At 49.0% G+C, this 19,830-nt stretch overlaps 2 protein-coding genes across 4 annotated transcripts in view; one reads left to right on the top strand and one right to left on the bottom strand.

Annotated features, from left to right (window-relative positions):
• Positions 1-955: 955 nt before the first annotated feature.
• prickle1a (prickle homolog 1a) lies at positions 956-10,494 on the top strand. Its single transcript, XM_083663047.1, has 7 exons — positions 956-1,129; positions 3,914-4,027; positions 5,163-5,300; positions 7,039-7,242; positions 7,495-7,681; positions 7,860-8,747; positions 8,996-10,494. Exons 1-7 carry the CDS (start codon positions 1,007-1,009, stop codon positions 9,871-9,873), a joined length of 2,532 nt encoding a protein of 843 aa, XP_083519173.1. The 5' UTR covers positions 956-1,006; the 3' UTR covers positions 9,874-10,494.
• A 199-nt stretch (positions 10,495-10,693) lies between these two features.
• LOC310800483 (uncharacterized protein) overlaps positions 10,694-19,830 on the bottom strand; it is a 33,141-nt gene continuing 24,004 nt past the window's right edge. For all 3 annotated transcript variants that reach the window (XM_083663083.1, XM_083663084.1, XM_083663085.1), the window contains 2 exons: positions 12,651-12,841; positions 10,694-11,277 (listed from right to left, as the gene is read on the bottom strand). In XM_083663083.1, coding sequence (XP_083519209.1) covers positions 11,097-11,277; positions 12,651-12,841 — 372 coding nt within the window. In that variant the 3' untranslated portion in view covers positions 10,694-11,096. The remainder of the gene's footprint in view (positions 11,278-12,650; positions 12,842-19,830) is intronic.

Here is a 19,830-nt window from a genome sequence, read left to right as displayed (position 1 = left end):
GACATTCCCCATATGGCGGTCTTCTCCACGGGGTCTGTGTTTTCCCTGAGGCCAGCCCAGTGTTTATACAGACCTCCAGCTCCACTGATCAAGCCAACATCTCATCCCATGTGTTGGCCCCTCTTGGGAGGGACACATAGCATAGATAGAGAAGCATCTCAAGGTCTCCTTCAGACATGTTCTCTGCAGATAAGGTGACGTCGTGTGAGACGGCCAGTGTCTGGTGCTACTTTTGTGCAAGCCGAATTACAGCGTGTACATGGATTGTGTGAGGTCTATGCAACCAACACTAGTGCCCCAGACTGGCCGTCGATGTAAGCAATCCTGCATGAACTGCATCTCCGTGAGCGGCTAACTGCTTGTTAAGTGTTACTAAAACGAGTTGGGACGTCAACTCGTGGAAGCTTCTGGAATTTCCTAATGGCTCCTCTATCCCCAAAAAGCCACATGAGGAGGACACATGGGTGACATGCTGCCCACAGTGGCAGGGTGAGAGGGTCTAAGTTCTCTTCACCAGAGTGTCTTTATGGAGGAGATCATCACCAGTGGAGAGACCAAGAAACGCTTACTCAGATGCCATAATTGGCTTGTGGGGGGGGCTCTAGGCCACATGAAGGAGGCAGCGATGGCGTGATTCAGCCGGTGGTTAGCGCGGGGATGACGCTGACGTGAGAGAAGCGGACGAGATGGAGTGACGATAGCGTTGTGTGTGTGTGTGAGGGATGTGTTGATGTCACGGGGGTTGTGAACTAACACTTCGCTCTCTCTCTCTCTGTTTCCATCTCTCCTCTCTCTCTCCTGCTCGCTGCTGTTCCTCTCCGTCACATTTCTCTCTTCATATCCCTTTCTATCTTCTCTCCTTCGATCTTTCTCTCCCTCGTTCTCTCTCTCCATCCTTTGCTTTGTCTATCCAGTCAAAAGAGGGTGTGCGATGAGCTCGGCGGTGGGGGCGGCGGTGACAGCGGCCGGCCACCAGGGCGGGGCGCGCCAGCGAGACGTGACGACGATGATGGAGCAGAAAGTCAGTAAGCTGACCTTCGGCTTCCAGCGCAGCTCCACCTCCGACGACGACTCAGGCTGCGCGCTGGAGGAGTACGCCTGGGTACCGCCTGGCCTCAGGCCCGAACAGGTGAGCAAGGAGATTGGATTACTATTCGTTGGAAGGTGTTGTACGTACAGTGAAGTGGTAGTGATTGTATTACAAAGAAGACGAGTATGAGATCATACTCATACTAATTATTTCCACCAAAATCACCACAACGATGTAATGGTGTAGTATGCTCCTGATAGAGATAAAAAGAGCCCTGACCTGATTCTATCTCTCGAGCTCCTAGCCTATTTCCTGCCCCAGATAAAAGCTATTCTGCACATTGCTCCCCCCCGTCCGGACTTTTCTCCCATTTTCTCCCCCAATTGTACTTGGCCAATGGCCCCCTCCTGACCCAGACGTTGCTCCACCCCCCTCTGCCGATCTGGGCGGAGCCGTAGACTAGCACCATGCTTCCTCCGATACATAAGCAGTCGCCAGCCGCTTCTTTTTAGCCTGGGTAAACCCAGCCTCCACGTGACCTGAGAGCAGGTCTGAGAGCGGGTCACGTGGAGGCTGGGTTTACCCAGGCTAGCTTCTTTTCACCTGACAGCGAGAAGTTTCACGGGCAGGACATGGAGCGTGGGAGGATCATGCTATTACCCCCCAGTTTCCCTCCCCCACCGAGTGGGCGCCGCGACCGACCAGGGGGGGGGTGCTGGTGCAGCGACCAGGACTCATACCCCACCGGCTTCCCGGCTTCCCTGTAGGGATGTCTGACCAAGCTGGATGTAGGCTACCGCTACCGGGAATTGAACCCGAGTCTCCGCGGTGGTAGGCAAGTGCTTTTGCCTCTACACTACCCAGACGCCCCCCCCCCCCCTGGATAATGACACCTATGGGACAGACGGCATATTTCATCGTTTTGCTTGCTTCTTTTGTTTGAGGCAGATTTGTCAGTCAGGCTCTCTACCCAACAGCCACTTACAGGCAGGATGTGTGTATTTTTTATTTACAAACTGCGGTTACGGCAAAAGTCTGCTTGTGATTATCAGAGATCTGTTATAGAGGAGGACTTAGTGGGCGGAGCCTGCTGCTGCTGGCAGGGGGCGGGGCTTTGAGGGGCTCTCGTCTCTTAACAGGCTGGGCTGTTAAACGTGTGTCCGCAGGGCAGCAGCCCCGTGTGGGGAGACTCTCTCTCTCTCTCCCCACGTCTCTCTCTCCTTTCTGGCTGTGTTTGTCTCTCCGTACCGCTCCCCTCCTTTTAGACAACACACATGGCAGCAATGAGGGGGTGATGGGGGAGAGGAGAGGGGGTGATGGGGGAGAGGAGGAGGGGGGTGATGGGGGAGAGGAGGAGGGGGTGATGGGGGAGAGGAGGAGGGGGGTGGCAGTAATAGCGAGGAGAACCCTAAAGCACAAAACACGCAAGAAGGCCTTTTGTGTGGGAAATGCGTGGGTCAACTGTAATGCCTTTACTGCAGCCATTGCCCTGAATGGCCCAGGTATTATGGGGGTGATCATTACAGTGGGAGAAACACATAGGGGCCCCGGGTGACGGCCGACTGTTCCCCCCCGCCGGCCCCCGGGGAGCCGAGAGAGGGGGTAATAGCAGCATGAAAATGTGCATAATTTATGGCGGGGGGGGCAAACGTTGGGGCTGATTGTCAGGGTAAATTGCTGTTGCCCCCCCCCCCCCCCCGCCCCGCCCCCTCTAGACAGCCCAAGCAGCAGGAAGTCCCCCCTGACACAGGAGACAAGCGCATCCCACCTCTTTATCTGGCCTGTAACTGTAATGACCCCTCCCTCATAAAGGTTAGGCCTCAGTGGTCAGCCCCTAGGGGTCAACGTGCCACCGGGACACTTGAAGAGCGGCAGCTTTGTCCTGTCCCTATAGTGATATAGGTCCTGTCCTGTCCCTATAGTGATATAGGTCCTGTCCTGTCCCTATAGTGATATAGGTCCTGTCCTGTCCCTATAGTGATATAGGTCCTGTCCTGTCCTGTCCCTATAGTGATATAGGTCCTGTCCTGTCCCTATAGTGATATAGGTCCTGTCCTGTCCTGTCCCTATAGTGATATAGGTCCTGTCCTGTCCTGTCCCTATAGTGATATAGGTCCTGTCCTGTCCCTATAGTGACAAGCAGATGACAAGTCCTCCTCTTGCCTGGCCCCGCATACCTCCTCGGCTTATACTTACCAAAAAAACAACAACTTTGGGCCCCGTTATTACTTCTGTTGTTCGGTATTAGATTTATGAAGAAAAGGACTCTCGCTATCCTTATGATGAGGGAGATTTTGAGGATACATTTTTGCTACTACGGGACACTACTATGAAACAAAACAGATTCGGGGGGTTTAAAAACTCGAGCAAACACTCAGCAATTCCACAAAGTCAGTCTCCCATACATTGTCAGTGGTTCCAGAATGTGTCTCTTCACAAAATGAGTGTTTTGCTTCTCTGGTTTCTTGGAAGCGAGTTGTTCATGATCATAAATACTGACTGGACTGTCCTGCTATTTGATGGTCTCTCTCTCTCTCTCTCTTTAAAAGCACAAGGATTTAGAAAAACAGCCTTATTTTCAGATTGATGATTTTTTTTTTTTTTTACGTATCATGAATTTTGTGTGGGTTTCATGAGTCCTTTCATGAGTTGTGAGACTCTCTGTGCGTATAAAAGGACTATTTGAACCTGAACTATCTCAACTAAAACATTGATTGTAGTTCGTTTGTATTTGTATCTTGATTGTAGTTCCTTAACAAGAGTGATATGATGGGGAGAAGAAAATGGCTGTTTTTCGGCACAAACACCACACAAGGTCTTGATGTACCTACCAGGTGGTGTTCCTGTGACTAATGCCTTCACTCCATGCCATGCTTTCTCCAGGTCCAGTTATATTTCTCCTGTCTGCCCGAGGACAAGGTTCCCTATGTGAACAGTCCGGGAGAGAAGTTCAGAATCAAACAACTCCTCTACCAACTGCCTCCGCACGATAATGAGGTAGGAAAATATCTGTGTGTGTGTTTGCAAGTAAACGATATCATCAAATTCATCCCAGCGGGCCGTCTCATTTACGCCATCGTTACAGCGAAAGGTCCCGTTTCCCCACATCGCTCCCGCTGCTCGCCCTCCATTTTGTTTAAGTAGATGTCGATGTGGCACTCAACCTTGCCCTACTCAGGAGGAGCCACACTGACAAAAAAAAGTCCCTTTCCTCCCATTATCTTATTCGATTTTTATTTATTTATTTTAAGTAGGACTTAAGAACCACAACTACCCATAAAGGAGCCTCATGTGGCTGTAGAGCCTCGGGTTGAGTATCATCATCACTGATCTAAACCCACAGTGTTAACAGCCTCGCCATCGTCTCCATGCCATCCCACTAACGCGAGCACTTGGCATTCACGTTCGACGTCCCACTGGGGGATTTTTTTGCTCCAGCCTTGTGGCCTTGTGGTGTACGTGGGCACAATGTGACTTTTGACTTGATGACTTGATGATGTTTGCTGGGAGAGCCCCCGCCGGCAGGATTCCTGTCATAGCGGTGTGGTTTTTACGAGGAGGACGTCTCAGCAGGAGAGAGAGAGAGAGAGGGGGCTGAAAGAGGCTTTATGTGATGCCCATACCACCACAGCACCACCGTGGCACCACCGCAGCCCCCCGGTCCCTGTGTGGCTCTGTCCCTTTGTTGGCCGCGTCTTCTTGATTTCACTCTAAACACAGGGCCCTGTTTGTGTCAACGTCTGCTTTCCCTCTTGTTCAGGCTTTGGGAAAACATCAAAAAGGGCCCGTTGTAAAAAATGAGCTTCTCAATCAGGGGGAACGGTGGGTGGAGATGTGTAGGGGGGTGCATGGAGGCCACGCCGGGGTCAAGAGTTGCCTTTGTTCAACATGCTCTGGTATGCACTCTAACCCCCTTGCGCACTTTATTACCTTTATTGGTGAGTGACAGGGAGTCTTGCTGCTGTAGGATTCCTCGCTACAAGATCTGTCCCATTTGATGTCATGTTAAAAGGTTATTTTTGACCAAAGCCAAAACTCAAATCCCATAAAGATCTTATCAGCACTACTGCCTGTTTTATTAAAGAGCGACCTGTCAAACTGAAAGTGTCTTTCTCTCACCTCCCTTCACCAGGTGCGTTACTGTCAGTCCCTCAGCGAGGAGGAGAAGAAGGAGCTGCACATGTTCAGTGGCCAGAGGAAGAAGGAGGCGCTGGGGAGGGGCACGCTGAGACTGCTGCCCCGCAATCTTCTGCACAGCGTCTGTGAACATGTAAGTTCCCTCCGTCTTTCCCACGTATCCCTTAGAACTCTCTAATCTCTTATTACAATTAGCCAATTTAAATACTCGGTGGAGAGAGGAAGAGCGCAACTGTGGTATGAAGTTGTTTTGAAGTCAAGGGACCTGGGCCATGTTCTCCTGAAATCCAATAGCGTTTGTGGAACCACAGTACTGAAAACCAGATTTGCTTGCCTGTCTGTCCTCTGTGTGGGTATTTGAGCAATCCGTAGAGTCGGGGTTTGAACTGAAAACCCAGTAGAAATAAAGAGCTCAGTATCGAGCCGTGCTATGGAAGAGATCCCCTAAACACAAGCTGGATTTGCAGCCATGCAGAGTAAAGCGTCATCCGGGGCCCAGTTGTTTGGAGTGGCTCAGCGCAGCGTTTCGCTCAGTATTTACAATGGTCGTGGAGGAGCCCGAGGGTGACCATTAAAGCCTGTCAAAACACAGACCTCCATCCTCTCTCTCTCTCTCTCTCTCTCTCGCAGATAAATCTGCTTTTCTCCTCGTGGTCGCCTCTTGGACGGCCTGGATTGTACCAAGTGACTGGAGTCGATTAGAACAGGCTTTTTGTCCCCACATGACGCACATCAGGCAGGGGAAAAGAAGAACAGTTAGGATAACCCCGATGGCTGTTTGTCTCGTCAACAGATGCCTTATATACTGTCTACTGACAAACACAGATGGGCCACATACCCCTCATGAATAGGGGCAAAGGGACTTAGCAGCAATAGGATACTAGTTTTTATGGGCCAGGCTGTAGTACTAGGAAAGGGGCACTAGGGGGCATCTGAGTAGGGCGTGTCTGGGTAGTTTAGACGGAAAAGCACTCGCCTACCACCGTGTGGCGCCGGGTTCAATTCCCGGTAGTGGTACTTCTGGCTTGTACAGACTAGGGTTGTCAAAAGTATCGATACTATCGAAAAGTATCAATACTGACATTTTGAAATGGATACAATACTAATTTGCAAGAGGTATCGATAAGTATCAATACTAAAAATTTGAAATGGATACAATACTAATTTGCAACAGTTTCAATACCAGCAGTGCTTTCTTTTAATGAAAAATCACAGATTTTCCCCTCCCTATCATTGGTGGGTATCTGTTGCTTCAACGAGCTAAACGTGTTCTGATAGGCTGATGGCTAGAGCATGGGCAATCTGCTGTCAGTGCAAAGTTTTTAATGAGTTTTATCGGGCCTAGATTATGGAGAAGTGTGCGTCTGTCCGTCCATCTGTCTAACTTTATTTTTGATGTGTCGTCATCACGTGGTATCAAAAATGGTATTGGGTATCGATATGGGTATCGGTACCGAAAGTAGAAATTCTAGTATCGTGACATCCCTAGTACAGACACAGTTGGTCGTGCCTGCGGGTGGGAAGCCGGTGGGGTATGTGTCCTGGTCACTGCACTGGTGCCTCCTCTGGTCGGTCAGGGCGCCTGTTCGGGGGGGAGAAGAACTGGGGGGAATAGCGTGATCCTCCCACGCGAAGAAAGCGGCTACCAACTGCACATGTATCAGTATTGGGGGGGGGGGGGGGGGGGGTTCACTTAACTTGGGCTTGAAACCATAGCTAAGCAGTTGTGTAACTAAGTGTGCAAAATATGCAAAATTCTGATCATTTTGTCCGATGATTCCAAGAATACAGCGAATGCAAAATGTGCAAGGTTGTGTAATTTCAATGCGTTAACTTCTCATGAACCATGTCATTACATATTGATATTGCAGTGTGGTGAGAAGATCAACGGGGGAGAAATGGCGGTGTTTGCCTCCAGGGCGGGCCCCGGGATGTGCTGGCACCCCGCGTGCTTCGCCTGCTCCACGTGCAGCGAGCTACTGGTGGACCTGATCTACTTCTACCAGGATGGAAAGATCCACTGTGGAAGGCACCACGCTGAGCTACTCAAACCTCGCTGCTCAGCCTGCGATGAGGTGAGCCCGTGAGACTGAAAGACGGAGAGAAAACTATGTAGAAGGGGGGGAAAACATCTGTGGTTTTATGGCCTTAAAAAAAGATCTACTGTATTGACTTGTGGTTTGGCTTGAGTGGGAAATTCCTCACAAGCTAGCAATAACATTTATTCACATATTTCTCCATTGTCTTCAGTAAATAAATGAAGAGAGATGATATGAAAGCAAAAGATGGTGTCTTTGATCTCATGCAGTGTGCGTCCGTGTCCACAGATCATCTTTGCTGACGAGTGCACAGAAGCGGAGGGGCGTCATTGGCACATGAAGCACTTTGCCTGTTTTGAATGCGAGACCATTTTGGGCGGCCAGCGCTATATCATGAAGGAGGGCAGGCCCTACTGCTGTGGCTGCTTCCAATGTCTCTATGCAGAGTACTGCGAGGCCTGTGGAGAACACATCGGTAAGAGATGCTGCTCGTCACATACATTTAACAGAGAGGCATTATCATTACGTTGACATTTTACCAGCACGATCGATTATGAGAGATAGAACATTTCGCTGGTCACTTAAACCAAAATGTGCCGTGGTTGTCATCTGCACATCTCCATATTTACTCCAGCCGTTGTCTTTTCTCCCAGGTGTGGATCATGCTCAGATGACCTACGATGGGCTCCACTGGCATGCCACCGAGAGCTGCTTCAGCTGCGCCCAGTGTAAGAGCTCCCTACTGGGCTGTCCCTTCCTGCCGCGCCAGGGTCGCATCTACTGCTCCAAAGCCTGCAGCCTGGGGGAAGACGTCCAGGCCTCGGACTCCTCCGACTCGGCCTTTCAGTCGGGTGCGCGCTCGCGCGAGTCCCGCCGCAGCGTGCGCATGGGCAAGAGCAGTCGCTCGGCCGACCAGTGCCGCCAGTCGCTCCTCTTCTCGCCCTCCGTCAACTACAAGTTCCCCGGCTTCAGTGGAAACGCAGACGACACCCTGACCAACAAGCTGGCCCACATGAACCTGTCGTCTGATGAGCGCTTCTGGAGGGGCCCTGGCGAGGAGACCGAGGCACCCGAGGACCAGGAGGAGGAGTGGGCAGAGCACGAAGACTACATGACTCAACTGCTGCTGAAGTTCGGGGAACACGGGGTCTTCCAGCAGGCTGATGACTCCACCAGACCCACCAATTTGTGGATCAGTGAAACGGACGCCAAGGCGAAGCAAGAGCCATCCCAAGCTGGAGGCAGTGGAGGAAGTGGAGGAGGAAAGGGGAGCCAGAGCCTGGCCAGTAAGAAGTACCAGGCTGACATGTACTGGGCCCAGTCACAGGACGGGCTAGGGGACTCCGCCTATGGTAGCCACCCGGGCCCAGCGAGCAGCAGAAAGATCCAGGAGTTGGAGCTGGATCATGGGGCGGGAGGAGGCTTCCAGGGAGAGCAGCAATGGTACAATGACTCGTTAGAGTGTATCACTGACGAGTTCAAGAAGACTGATCAGAGTGTCCGAGACTCCATGGACTCATTGGCTCTATCCAATATCACTGGTGAGTCAAAATGATTAAGTAATTGTATTATTATGAATTGAAGTCTTACAAATAAATATAAATATATTATATAATATAAATATTAAATAAATAAATACATATTTCATGTGATGTAATGGTTTATTGTTTATTTGCACAAAGAAAAAATGAATGATGGTAATGGTTGATTTAAGATACACTACAGATCCATGTCATTTGAGCCATTTTCCTAACATTTTGTTTTATTCTTCTTCTCTCTCCTCTCTCAGGGGCCTCAGTTGATGGTGATGGTAAAGACAGGTCATTGGTATATTCCTTGCAAAACTTCCATGACCTGGAGACAGAGGACTGTGATAAAACCAGTAATATGGGAACCCTCAACTCCTCCATGTTACACAGAAGTGCCAGTTCCTTGAAAAGCCTTGTATCTGAGCAGGAGGAGGTGGAGGAGAATGTTCCAGAAGAGGAGGAGGTTCCTCTACCCGAGGAGAGAGCCATGCCCCCTCATGTCCCTGCCCTCAGGAGGACTCGTTCCCAGTCTAGGCCACAGCAGGTCAAATTCTCTGACGACGTGGTGGACAACAGCCATTACAGTGATCTGCCCATGCGCCAGCCCCCCATGAGCGAGCGGACCCGGCGGAGAGTGTACCACTTTGAGGAGCAGGACCAGGAGCTTCACTCTGGCCGCCATCATCACCACCACCACAGGAGGCGCCGCAGCCGCAAGTCTCGCTCTGACAATGCTCTTCACCTGGTGCCCAAGGAGAGGGCTCATATGTCCTACAAGGAGGACCATAGAGGGAATGCCCATGGCCCTAAGGGCCAGGCCTTCCATGGTCAGCTCCCCCATAGCCACCCCAACCCTACTGCCATGTCAGACTATGGGCTTCAGGGCCCGGCCATGGGGAGGTTCCTGGGGCTGTACGGGGACGATGACGACTGGTGCTCCACATGCTCCTCTTCCTCCTCGGACTCTGAGGAGGAAGGTTTCTTCCTGGGTCAGCCCATCCCCCAGCCCAGGCCCCATAGACACTACTACACTGATGACCTGCCCAGCCCTGTGGCAGGCATGCCCTCTCCGCCTTACGGCCCGCGGACTAAATCCAAAAAGAAGGGCCATAAGGGGAAGAACTGCATAATTTCATAGTCTCTCATTATTCCTTCATCAGCTTTAGGTAATGCTCTGCCACGCACGCTCTGCCTCATTGCCACTGTTTGAAATGCCAAAACAACCTGCTTGCTAATCAATGCTACAATTCTTACCAGCTTGGACGTACTGTATATGTTTACACAGCACTCAATTTGCCAACGTTTTTGTATAAGACACTTATTCTGATTCTTCCGTACGCTTCTGTAGCATTACAAACTGCCAGTAGAGTAACAAAGAAAGTATGTCAGAGTAATGCATATTTATAAAGCATCATTTGGAGATACACAGATTATTATTTAACATTGCAGATATTAATGTATATATTGAGTTCAAAAACAAGATGGCTATTTTTATACCCCTGAGTTGATGACATGCTTTGTAGCAGAATGGCATTAAGTTAAGAAACTGGTGGCAGTTGGTACAGAGCCATTTTTTCATGAGGGTGTCAAAAGATAAAGGACGTACTCAGTGTGACCCAAGTGTGTTTCTAGGCTAGTGCAGCCCCAAAACAAGAGGAATACTGTCTGTATGATAGGGCCAGAGTGAGTGATCTATTTATGGGTCATGTCGTATTGTAAACAAATCATTGTAATCTGTATAAATGTACAAACTGGAATATAAGCCTAAAATGATAATTGTAATAAAATATATATCGTGATTTTGTGCCTTTTTTCCCCCTGCTTGAATGTAATTGGTGGGAGAGGATATATCAAAACACACGTTTCACTTTAAAGACCTTGTAACTTTTATTTACAACAAGATTCTATAATGGAAAATCTAAAAACATGATTTCCTTCAACATTTTTCACTTGCAAGTTAAAAAAAAAAGACAAAAATGTATCATCTAAACACCAACATTAAACTTGTATTATTAATATAAAAATAGTTGACAGAAAAAAAACCTGCAAAATACTTGTGATATAGTTCGCATTATTTGCACTTAAAAATACTAAATCCAGAAATACAGATAGTGGATGCACTATTCTCTCCATATCAATATAACAAGATTGAGAGGAGGGTTATGGTAGAAAGGCTGTATTTTTGAATACTTCTATAGGACGAATCAGCCTGACGTCAAAATCCCTGCAAATCCCCCGAAATGCGGAACCCCGCAGCAGTTAACTAGCATGAGTTGTGCCAAACAAACAATATCTCAAAAACTATCAATCACAACGCTTATATTTTGACATTCTGAGTGAGAGCAGAAGTAGCTCAAGAGTTTAATGTATACTTATGCATGTCGTGTTGAAGTTGTGTGAACTGTCACAGTTTAAAAAAATGTAAACAGCACCGCTGGCTCGAGTGAGGTGCTCAAGCTCAGGCTCCATAGGATCCCCATTGCAGTTTCCACCCAGTGACGCCGTTTGCTTCGCTGATCCCTCGTATTCCTCGTTATTGTTCCTAAATTGAACAATTTGAATCAGCATGATTCAGCAGTACTACTGTATGGCCAAGCCTCTAGCGGGGCGAATAGTCAAACATTTCACTTAAAAGTCTCAACTCCAGTTTAAAGTCGCTCACCGTCTTCACTACTCCAAGCACAAACTACACAGGATCTTCCCTTCTGTCTGGCCACTGTGTAGCAGGTGTCAGAGGGCACACTATCTCAGGCCTTGTGGTTCTGCCCTTCATTAACAGGATTCTGGGACAAAATAACCCTACAGCCGGAGGCAGAACTCGCCATCTTCGGCTGCTCGGAGTCCTCTTTGAACTTCCCTACAGCTGTGCAACAGTCTCTGACACTGGGGACAACTGTCGCCAAAAGACTCATTCTGAAGGAATGGAAGTCCTCCTCTTCACCTTCTTTTCAGGTGTGGCTGATGGACATGATCTCTGTTATACAGATGGAGAGACTCAGGTCCCTGAGAAGCAACTCGCTTGGAAGGTTCTCAATTATCAGGGGCCCGTTTTTGACCTACTTCGACGAGGTTAAGAATGACCAGTGACTGAGGTGAGGTTAGGGGTGACCGATGGCTTCGCCCAGCTGGAATCTTATGGACCCCTTGCGTGGGATCCAGTGCCCATTATCTTTTACAAACATATAAGCACCTCATGCGGCTGATAGCGCCACGTTGCAATGTTGAATGTTGTTTTTATCTTTCTTTCTTTACTTTCTTTTCCAGTGTCTGAGCCTGTTTGTCTTGTTCGTATATTGTTCAATACAAATTTAAAATAAAATATATATATAAAAAAAAAGTCTGGGCTCAACCTGGAAATGTAGCTGAATGTGAGCGACTTTGTTGGAATGTTGAGCTCACAGTAATGTCTTTTTTAAATGACCTCAATGTAGAAAAGAATGAAAACTACGCCACCAAATCAAGAGCAAAAATCCAACTGACAGCTTGAATACTGGACTGTTCAGGCATGCATAGAAATTATAGGTTGATTAAACTCGAATCAACCCATCTCCCTCCAGACATCCCACCTCTAGTACACTGTAATGTCCATTTCAACAAGTCATTTAATCTAGTATTGAATCTTAAAAAATATATTTCTTTCTAAAGTGGGGGGAAAAGGCCAATGATGCAGTGTTTTCTAACTTGTTTGAATTGTTTCCAATATGAATCTAACTCAAAGAATATTCTTGAATTAAGTTAGATGCAAATCAGCCTTATTTTATGATATTCTATGCATTGTGGGGAAGAAACTGTCAAATTAACCTATCCAGCTGGCACATTGTTTCTCACAGTCATTTTAAATTGTGAGATGTTTAAGACTCCATACTTTGTCTGACATGTTCAGATGGACATCCCCCCCCCAAATCTCTGGCTTACGTTGAGGTCTCCGGCAACTGGACGACCTGGTCCAGCTCCTTGATGAAGTGCCTGAGGTCGTCCAGGCAACGCTGCTTGATCTCCACCAGGTTCTCCGTCAGTGGGGCCTGCAGCAATTCGTCCAAACTGGGCTCCTTAGCCGCCAACATCTTGACCACTCTGCCAAATGTCTCACAGTCCTGTCTGTACAGCTGTACCAAAAAAAAAAAAAAACACATCAGGAATCTCATTCAGGATTATTCAGAAGGGCCCACAGAGCAAAAATTTAAACTGACATCTCCCTCACACTCACACTCACACACACACACACACACACACACACACACACACACACACACGTGTGTGTAGGTGTATTCCATGAAACAGCTGTGTGAATGTGTGTGCGCGAGCCCATGCAAGTGTGTGTCCGCCCGGAACAAAAGGCAGCGGAGGTGTCAGAGTATGTTAGTGGGTCTGCATTGTAACAAGCTCTCACGTCCCGCTCACATTTTACTGCCTACCCAAAATGGCCGTTAACTTCTTTATTAGTGTCCCAGGTGCACGCTCACTAGACCTTTATCACCTGGGGCGAACAGGCTCAATGTGGGGCCCTGCGCTGGTGCCGCCTAGCCTATCAAGTGGCCCAAGAGTAAAGGAGCAGTCTGGGACAGCGGGGTCCTCCAGGGTTCAGCTAATCCTGGCCTGTCGCTCCCCTCTCCCCTCAATATAAGATCCTGACCTGCTCCCCTCAATATAAGATCCTGACCTGCTCCCCTCAATATAAGATCCTGACCTGCTCCCCTCAATATAAGATCCTGACCTGCTCCCCTCAATATAAGATCCTGACCTGCTCCCCTCAATATAAGATCCTGACCTGCTCCCCTCAATATAAGATCCTGGCCTGCTCCCCTCAATATAAGATCCTGGCCTGCTCCCCTCAACATAAGATCCTGACCTGCTCCCCTCAATATAAGATCCTGACCTGCTCCCCTCAATATAAGATCCTGGCCTGCTCCCCTCAATATAAGATCCTGGCCTGCTCCCCTCAATATAAGATCCTGGCCTGCTCCCCTCAATATAAGATCCTGGCCTGCTCCCCTCAATATAAGATCCTGACCTGCTCCCCTCAATATAAGATCCTGACCTGCTCCCCTCAATATAAGATCCTGGCCTGCTCCCCTCAATATAAGATCCTGGCCTGCTCCCCTCAATATAAGATCCTGACCTGCTCCCCTCAATATAAGATCCTGACCTGCTCCCCTCAATATAAGATCCTGACCTGCTCCCCTCAATATAAGATCCTGACCTGCTCCCCTCAATATAAGATCCTGACCTGCTCCCCTCAATATAAGATCCTGGCCTGCTCCCCTCTCCCCTCAATATAAGATCCTGGCCTGCTCTCCTCAATATAAGATCCTGACCTGCTCCCCTCAATATAAGATCCTGGCCTGCTCTCCTCAATATAAGATCCTGGCCTGCTCCCCTCTCCCCTCAATATAAGATCCTGGCCTGCTCCCCTCAATATAAGATCCTGACCTGCTTCCCTCAATATAAGATCCTGGCCTGCTCCCCTCAATATAAGATCCTGGCCTGCTCCCCTCAATATAAGATCCTGACCTGCTCCCCTCAATATAAGATCCTGGCCTGCTCCCCTCAATATAAGATCCTGGCCTGCTTCCCTCAATATAAGATCCTGGCCTGCTCCCCTCTGCCCTCAATATAAGATCCTGGCCTGCTCCCCTCAATATAAGATCCTGGCCTGCTCCCCTCTCCCCTCAATATAAGTTAAAATAATAAAATTACGCTTAGAAATAAACATAAAGGCTGCACTCTATCAGCCACTACAAATAAGAAATCAAACTGTGGTTCCATTACTAGTTAATATTTGAAACATATCACAGTCCATTTTGTACAGATTAATAAAAGTACAATAAGAGACTAAAGTCCACAAAAAAAAAAAACATCATAATACCGATAAAATATGTATCCATCATTTTTCCAGTGGACACAGCTGACTCTTTGGGGACCCGTTGGCAGCGATCACGTTGTCAGAAGGAGAACAGTCATTCTTCACATCAATTTGCCTTAAGTGGCATGAGATGTGACCCACTTCTTCAAAGTAGTGATTTAATCTAATAGTTCCAGCTTTCTTATATAAGTGTGTCGTGTTCAGACCGCACAGCCATTTGAGGAGTCTGGGCTGCACAGCTCTTTACTTTTTTTTTGCAGAACAACATTAAGTAACATTAAGTGACATTATCTATTATTGTCTGTCTTGAACGCAGCAACAAAAACACACACACACACACACACACACACACACACACACACACACACACACACACACACACAATAAAACTTAGCAGCAGCTTTGGCAACTTTCAAGGTGTAAAAGAAACTCGCTGCCTGTCAACTTCAATCAATGTCCAGCAGCTGTGAGCAGGATGTGAGGTTAAGCGGTTATACGGCTATATTATTATTATATTATACGGCTATATTCCAGGATCCTGTCAGCTAGGAGGGAATAAAACCACTAATGTTGTTACTTCAACATCATGTGTGTATCTGGGCTGACTCATGATTGTGGAGCCATCATGAGTCGATCACAAGACCATTTGTAAAACCACTGAGTAATTGTGACAAGACTGTTAATTGACAATTTCATGAAGCGTCTTGGTGGTTGCAAACGAGAAAAAGTGTCTGCAATAAGGTAGTATACTAGAATTGACGTGGTAAAGTGTATGGGGTGCTATTATCACAGAGAGAAAGGGGGAAAAAACAGTTTGGTACAAGATAGTATCCTCCATTGTACTACATTTAAAAGTTTAATTACCCATATAGCCACTATCAATGTGCATTCTGAGACCACATTGTGGGAGCGAGGTAGCTCATTTTGGGCGAGACAAGACTCCCAACAAGTGGAAAAGGTCAAGAAAAGGTGGACAACAATAATGTGACATTGAACTCTGAACAAGGAGGGAAACAGTTCACCGCACTTAAGCCGTTTTCACACATGCGCTTTTTACCGCTAAATGACCGGAAAGCGGTCTAATGCCTTCATGTGTAAAAGTTGTTTTCCGGTATAAGCGTTCCCCCGTCATCGCGGACATTTCACCAGTTTCGAGGTTGTCAGAAAAGCGGTATGCCGCGATAAGGGACACAAGTGTGAAACGGGTCCAGTCATTTCCCTGTCTCAGTGGGCGTTGTCTCAGGTGGTGTTGATCTTCCCAAAATAAATTCCCTCCTGGTCTCTCTCGCTTCCAGACAGCTCTAGTCTCACGCAGCAGCGCAGAGGTACTTAACACTGTCATAATCTGTCCCCGGTTTAGTCTATCTTCATATTCTGCAGGATGTTTAGCGAAGAAGACTGTGAACATGAATCTGTTTCTGTTCGCCCGTATATCCCTTTCCATCTTCGCCTTAATTTGTCTGCGTCGCTGTCTACGTTTGAGGAAAAAGCGCGTCAGCAATATTATCAAAAGACTGGACGCCGGCTCCATGTTTGTTTGTTTTTTCTGACTGCCTTGCAGCACAGTTTATACGTCATGACCCCAGGCCACTCTCCTCCGCCCCCCGCCCGCTCCGCAGTGCCGCCCCGCCCCCCAACATACAGGCTATTTGACGACTATATTCACACATGCGAGCGCTCAGGTGTGAAGGGAAATTCCGGGAAATGGCCGATATTGATTTACAGGTAATTTTCCTGTACGCATGTGTGAAAACGGCTATAGGAACATTCACTGCCTTACTCAAGCAGAGGGGGGAAACAGGTCTCCAGCAGCTGATGCAAGTAAGCCATGCTACTGTACTGAGTTTAACACTGAAAAAACTTGACAGTACTGTAACTGCTTTCTTCTACAGTGTTAAAAATTCAATTTTCCATAAACCCATTTTAGACCAAATCGACGCTGTTGAGAATTCCAGTCCAAAAAGTCACAGGTGCACGTAAAGTGTATATTATGTGCTGTATGCGTGTCTGTGACTGGAGTGGGCTAGCTAAGGTTAAGGTGAATACACCCTCCACCATCGTCTGAGGAGGGAGAACATGAGGGGGTCTCCATTTTCTGCTATACCAGCTAATTAAAAGCAAAGCTAAAACATCTGCGATGGCTCCAGCCCACAGATGTCTGAAGTTCTCTCTCACCCTCTCCTCCAGCCCCTAGTGATGTCTGAAGTTCTCTCACTCACCCTCTCCTCCAGCCCCTAGTGATGTCTGAAGTTCTCTCTCTCACCCTCTCCTCCAGCCCCTAGTGATGTCTGAAGTTCTCTCGCTCACCCTCTCCTCCAGCCCCTAGTGATGTCTGAAGTTCTCTCGCTCACCCTCTCTTCCAGCCCCTAGTGATGTCTGAAGTTCTCTCGCTCACCCTCTCTTCCAGCCCCTAGTGATGTCTGAAGTTCTCTCACTCACCCTCTCCTCCAGCCCCTAGTGATGTCTGAAGTTCTCTCTCTCACCCTCTCCTCCAGCCCCTAGTGATGTCTGAAGTTCTCTCACTCACCCTCTCCTCCAGCCCCTAGTGATGTCTGAAGTTCTCTCTCTCACCCTCTCCTCCAGCCCCTAGTGATGTCTTAAGTTCTCTCGCTCACCCTCTCTTCCAGCCCCTAGTGATGTCTGAAGTTCTCTCGCTCACCCTCTCCTCCAGCCCCTAGTGATGTCTGAAGTTCTCTGGCTCATCCTCTCTTCCAGCCCCTAGTGATGTCTGAAGTTATCTCTCTCACCCTCTCTTCCAGCCCCTAGTGATGTCTGAAGTTCTCTCGCTCACCCTCTCCTCCAGCCCCTAGTGATGTCTGAAGTTCTCTCTCACCCTCTCCTCCAGCCCCTAGTGATGTCTGAAGTTCTCTCTCTCACCCTCTCCTCCAGCCCCTAGTGATGTCTGAAGTTCTCTCACTCACCCTCTCCTCCAGCCCCTAGTGATGTCTGAAGTTCTCTCTCTCACCCTCTCCTCCAGCCCCTAGTGATGTCTGAAGTTCTCTCTCTCACCCTCTCTTCCAGCCCCTAGTGATGTCTGAAGTTCTCTCTCACCCTCTCCTCCAGCCCCTAGTGATGTCTTAAGTTCTCTCGCTCACCCTCTCCTCCAGCCCCTAGTGATGTCTGAAGTTCTCTCACTCACCCTCTCCTCCAGCCCCTAGTGATGTCTGAAGTTCTCTCGCTCACCCTCTCCTCCAGCCCCTAGTGATGTCTGAAGTTCTCTCACCCTCTCCTCCAGCCCCTAGTGATGTCTGAAGTTCTCTCGCTCACCCTCTCCTCCAGCCCCTAGTGATGTCTGAAGTTCTCTCTCTCACCCTCTCCTCCAGCCCCTAGTGATGTCTGAAGTTCTCTCACTCACCCTCTCCTCCAGCCCCTAGTGATGTCTGAAGTTCTCTCTCTCACCCTCTCTTCCAGCCCCTAGTGATGTCTGAAGTTCTCTCTCTCACCCTCTCCTCCAGCCCCTAGTGATGTCTGAAGTTCTCTCTCTCACCCTCTCCTCCAGCCCCTAGTGATGTCTGAAGTTCTCTCTCTCACCCTCTCCTCCAGCCCCTAGTGATGTCTGAAGTTCTCTCTCTCACCCTCTCCTCCAGCCCCTAGTGATGTCTGAAGTTCTCTCTCTCACCCTCTCTTCCAGCCCCTAGTGATGTCTGAAGTTCTCTCTCTCACCCTCTCCTCCAGCCCCTAGTGATGTCTGAAGTTCTCGCTCACCCTCTCCTCCAGCCCCTAGTGATGTCTGAAGTTCTCTCGCTCACCCTCTCCTCCAGCCCCTAGTGATGTCTGAAGTTCTCTCTCTCACCCTCTCTTCCAGCCCCTAGTGATGTCTGAAGTTCTCTCTCTCACCCTCTCCTCCAGCCCCTAGTGATGTCTGAAGTTCTCTCTCTCACCCTCTCTTCCAGCCCCTAGTGATGTCTGAAGTTCTCTCTCTCACCCTCTCCTCCAGCCCCTAGTGATGTCTGAAGTTCTCGCTCACCCTCTCCTCCAGCCCCTAGTGATGTCTGAAGTTCTCTCGCTCACCCTCTCCTCCAGCCCCTAGTGATGTCTGAAGTTCTCTCTCTCACCCTCTCCTCCAGCCCCTAGTGATGTCTGAAGTTCTCTCGCTCACCCTCTCCTCCAGCCCCTAGTGATGTCTGAAGTTCTCTCTCTCACCCTCTCCTCCAGCCCACAGATGTCTGAAGTTCTCTCACTCACCCTCTCCTCCAGCCCCTAGTGATGTCTGAAGTTCTCTCACTCACCCTCTCCTCCAGCCCCTAGTGATGTCTGAAGTTCTCTCGCTCATCCTCTCCTCCAGCCCCTAGTGATGTCTGAAGTTCTCTCGCTCACCCTCTCCTCCAGCCCCTAGTGATGTCTGAAGTTTTCTCACTCACCCTCTCCTCCAGCCCCTAGTGATGTCTGAAGTTCTCTCTCTCACCCTCTCCTCCAGCCCCTAGTGATGTCTGAAGTTCTCTCGCTCACCCTCTCCTCCAGCCCCTGGTAATGTCTGAAGTTCTCTGGCTCACCCTCTCCTCCAGCCCCTAGTGATGTCTGAAGTTCTCTCTCTCACCCTCTCCTCCAGCCCCTAGTGATGTCTGAAGTTCTCTCTCTCACCCTCTCCTCCAGCCCCTAGTGATGTCTGAAGTTCTCTCACTCACCCTCTCCTCCAGCCCCTAGTGATGTCTGAAGTTCTCTCACTCACCCTCTCCTCCAGCCCCTAGTGATGTCTGAAGTTCTCTCTCTCACCCTCTCCTCCAGCCCCTAGTGATGTCTGAAGTTCTCTCGCTCACCCTCTCCTCCAGCCCCTGGTAATGTCTGAAGTTCTCTGGCTCACCCTCTCCTCCAGCCCCTAGTGATGTCTGAAGTTCTCTCACTCACCCTCTCTTCCAGCCCCTAGTGATGTCTGAAGTTCTCACTCACCCTCTCCTCCAGCCCCTAGTAATGTCTGAAGTTCTCTCACTCACCCTCTCCTCCAGCCCACAGATGTCTGAAGTTCTCTCTCTCATCCTCTCCTCCAGCCCCTAGTGATGTCTGAAGTTCTCTCTCTCACCCTCTCCTCCAGCCCCTAGTGATGTCTGAAGTTCTCACTCACCCTCTCTTCCAGCCCCTAGTGATGTCTGAAGTTCTCTCGCTCACCCTCTCCTCCAGCCCCTAGTGATGTCTGAAGTTCTCTCGCTCACCCTCTCCTCCAGCCCCTAGTGATGTCTGAAGTTCTCTCTCTCACCCTCTCCTCCAGCCCCTAGTGATGTCTGAAGTTCTCTCTCT

This window comes from Poromitra crassiceps (assembly GCF_964638095.1).
Source record: "Poromitra crassiceps genome assembly, chromosome: 30".
Classification (NCBI taxonomy): Eukaryota; Metazoa; Chordata; class Actinopteri; order Beryciformes; family Melamphaidae; genus Poromitra; species Poromitra crassiceps.
This window is presented reverse-complemented; position numbering and strand designations above follow the sequence as displayed.

Excerpts from the sequence above, each read along its gene's own strand:
- prickle1a (XM_083663047.1), top strand. The coding sequence starts at position 1,007 with ATGATGGAGCAGAAAGTCAGTAAGCTGACCTTCGGCTTCCAGCGCAGC. Across the intron at positions 1,130-3,913 it reads CTGGCCTCAGGCCCGAACAG|GTCCAGTTATATTTCTCCTG; the intron begins GTGAGCAAGGAG and ends TGCTTTCTCCAG. Across the intron at positions 7,243-7,494 it reads GCTGCTCAGCCTGCGATGAG|ATCATCTTTGCTGACGAGTG; the intron begins GTGAGCCCGTGA and ends CCGTGTCCACAG.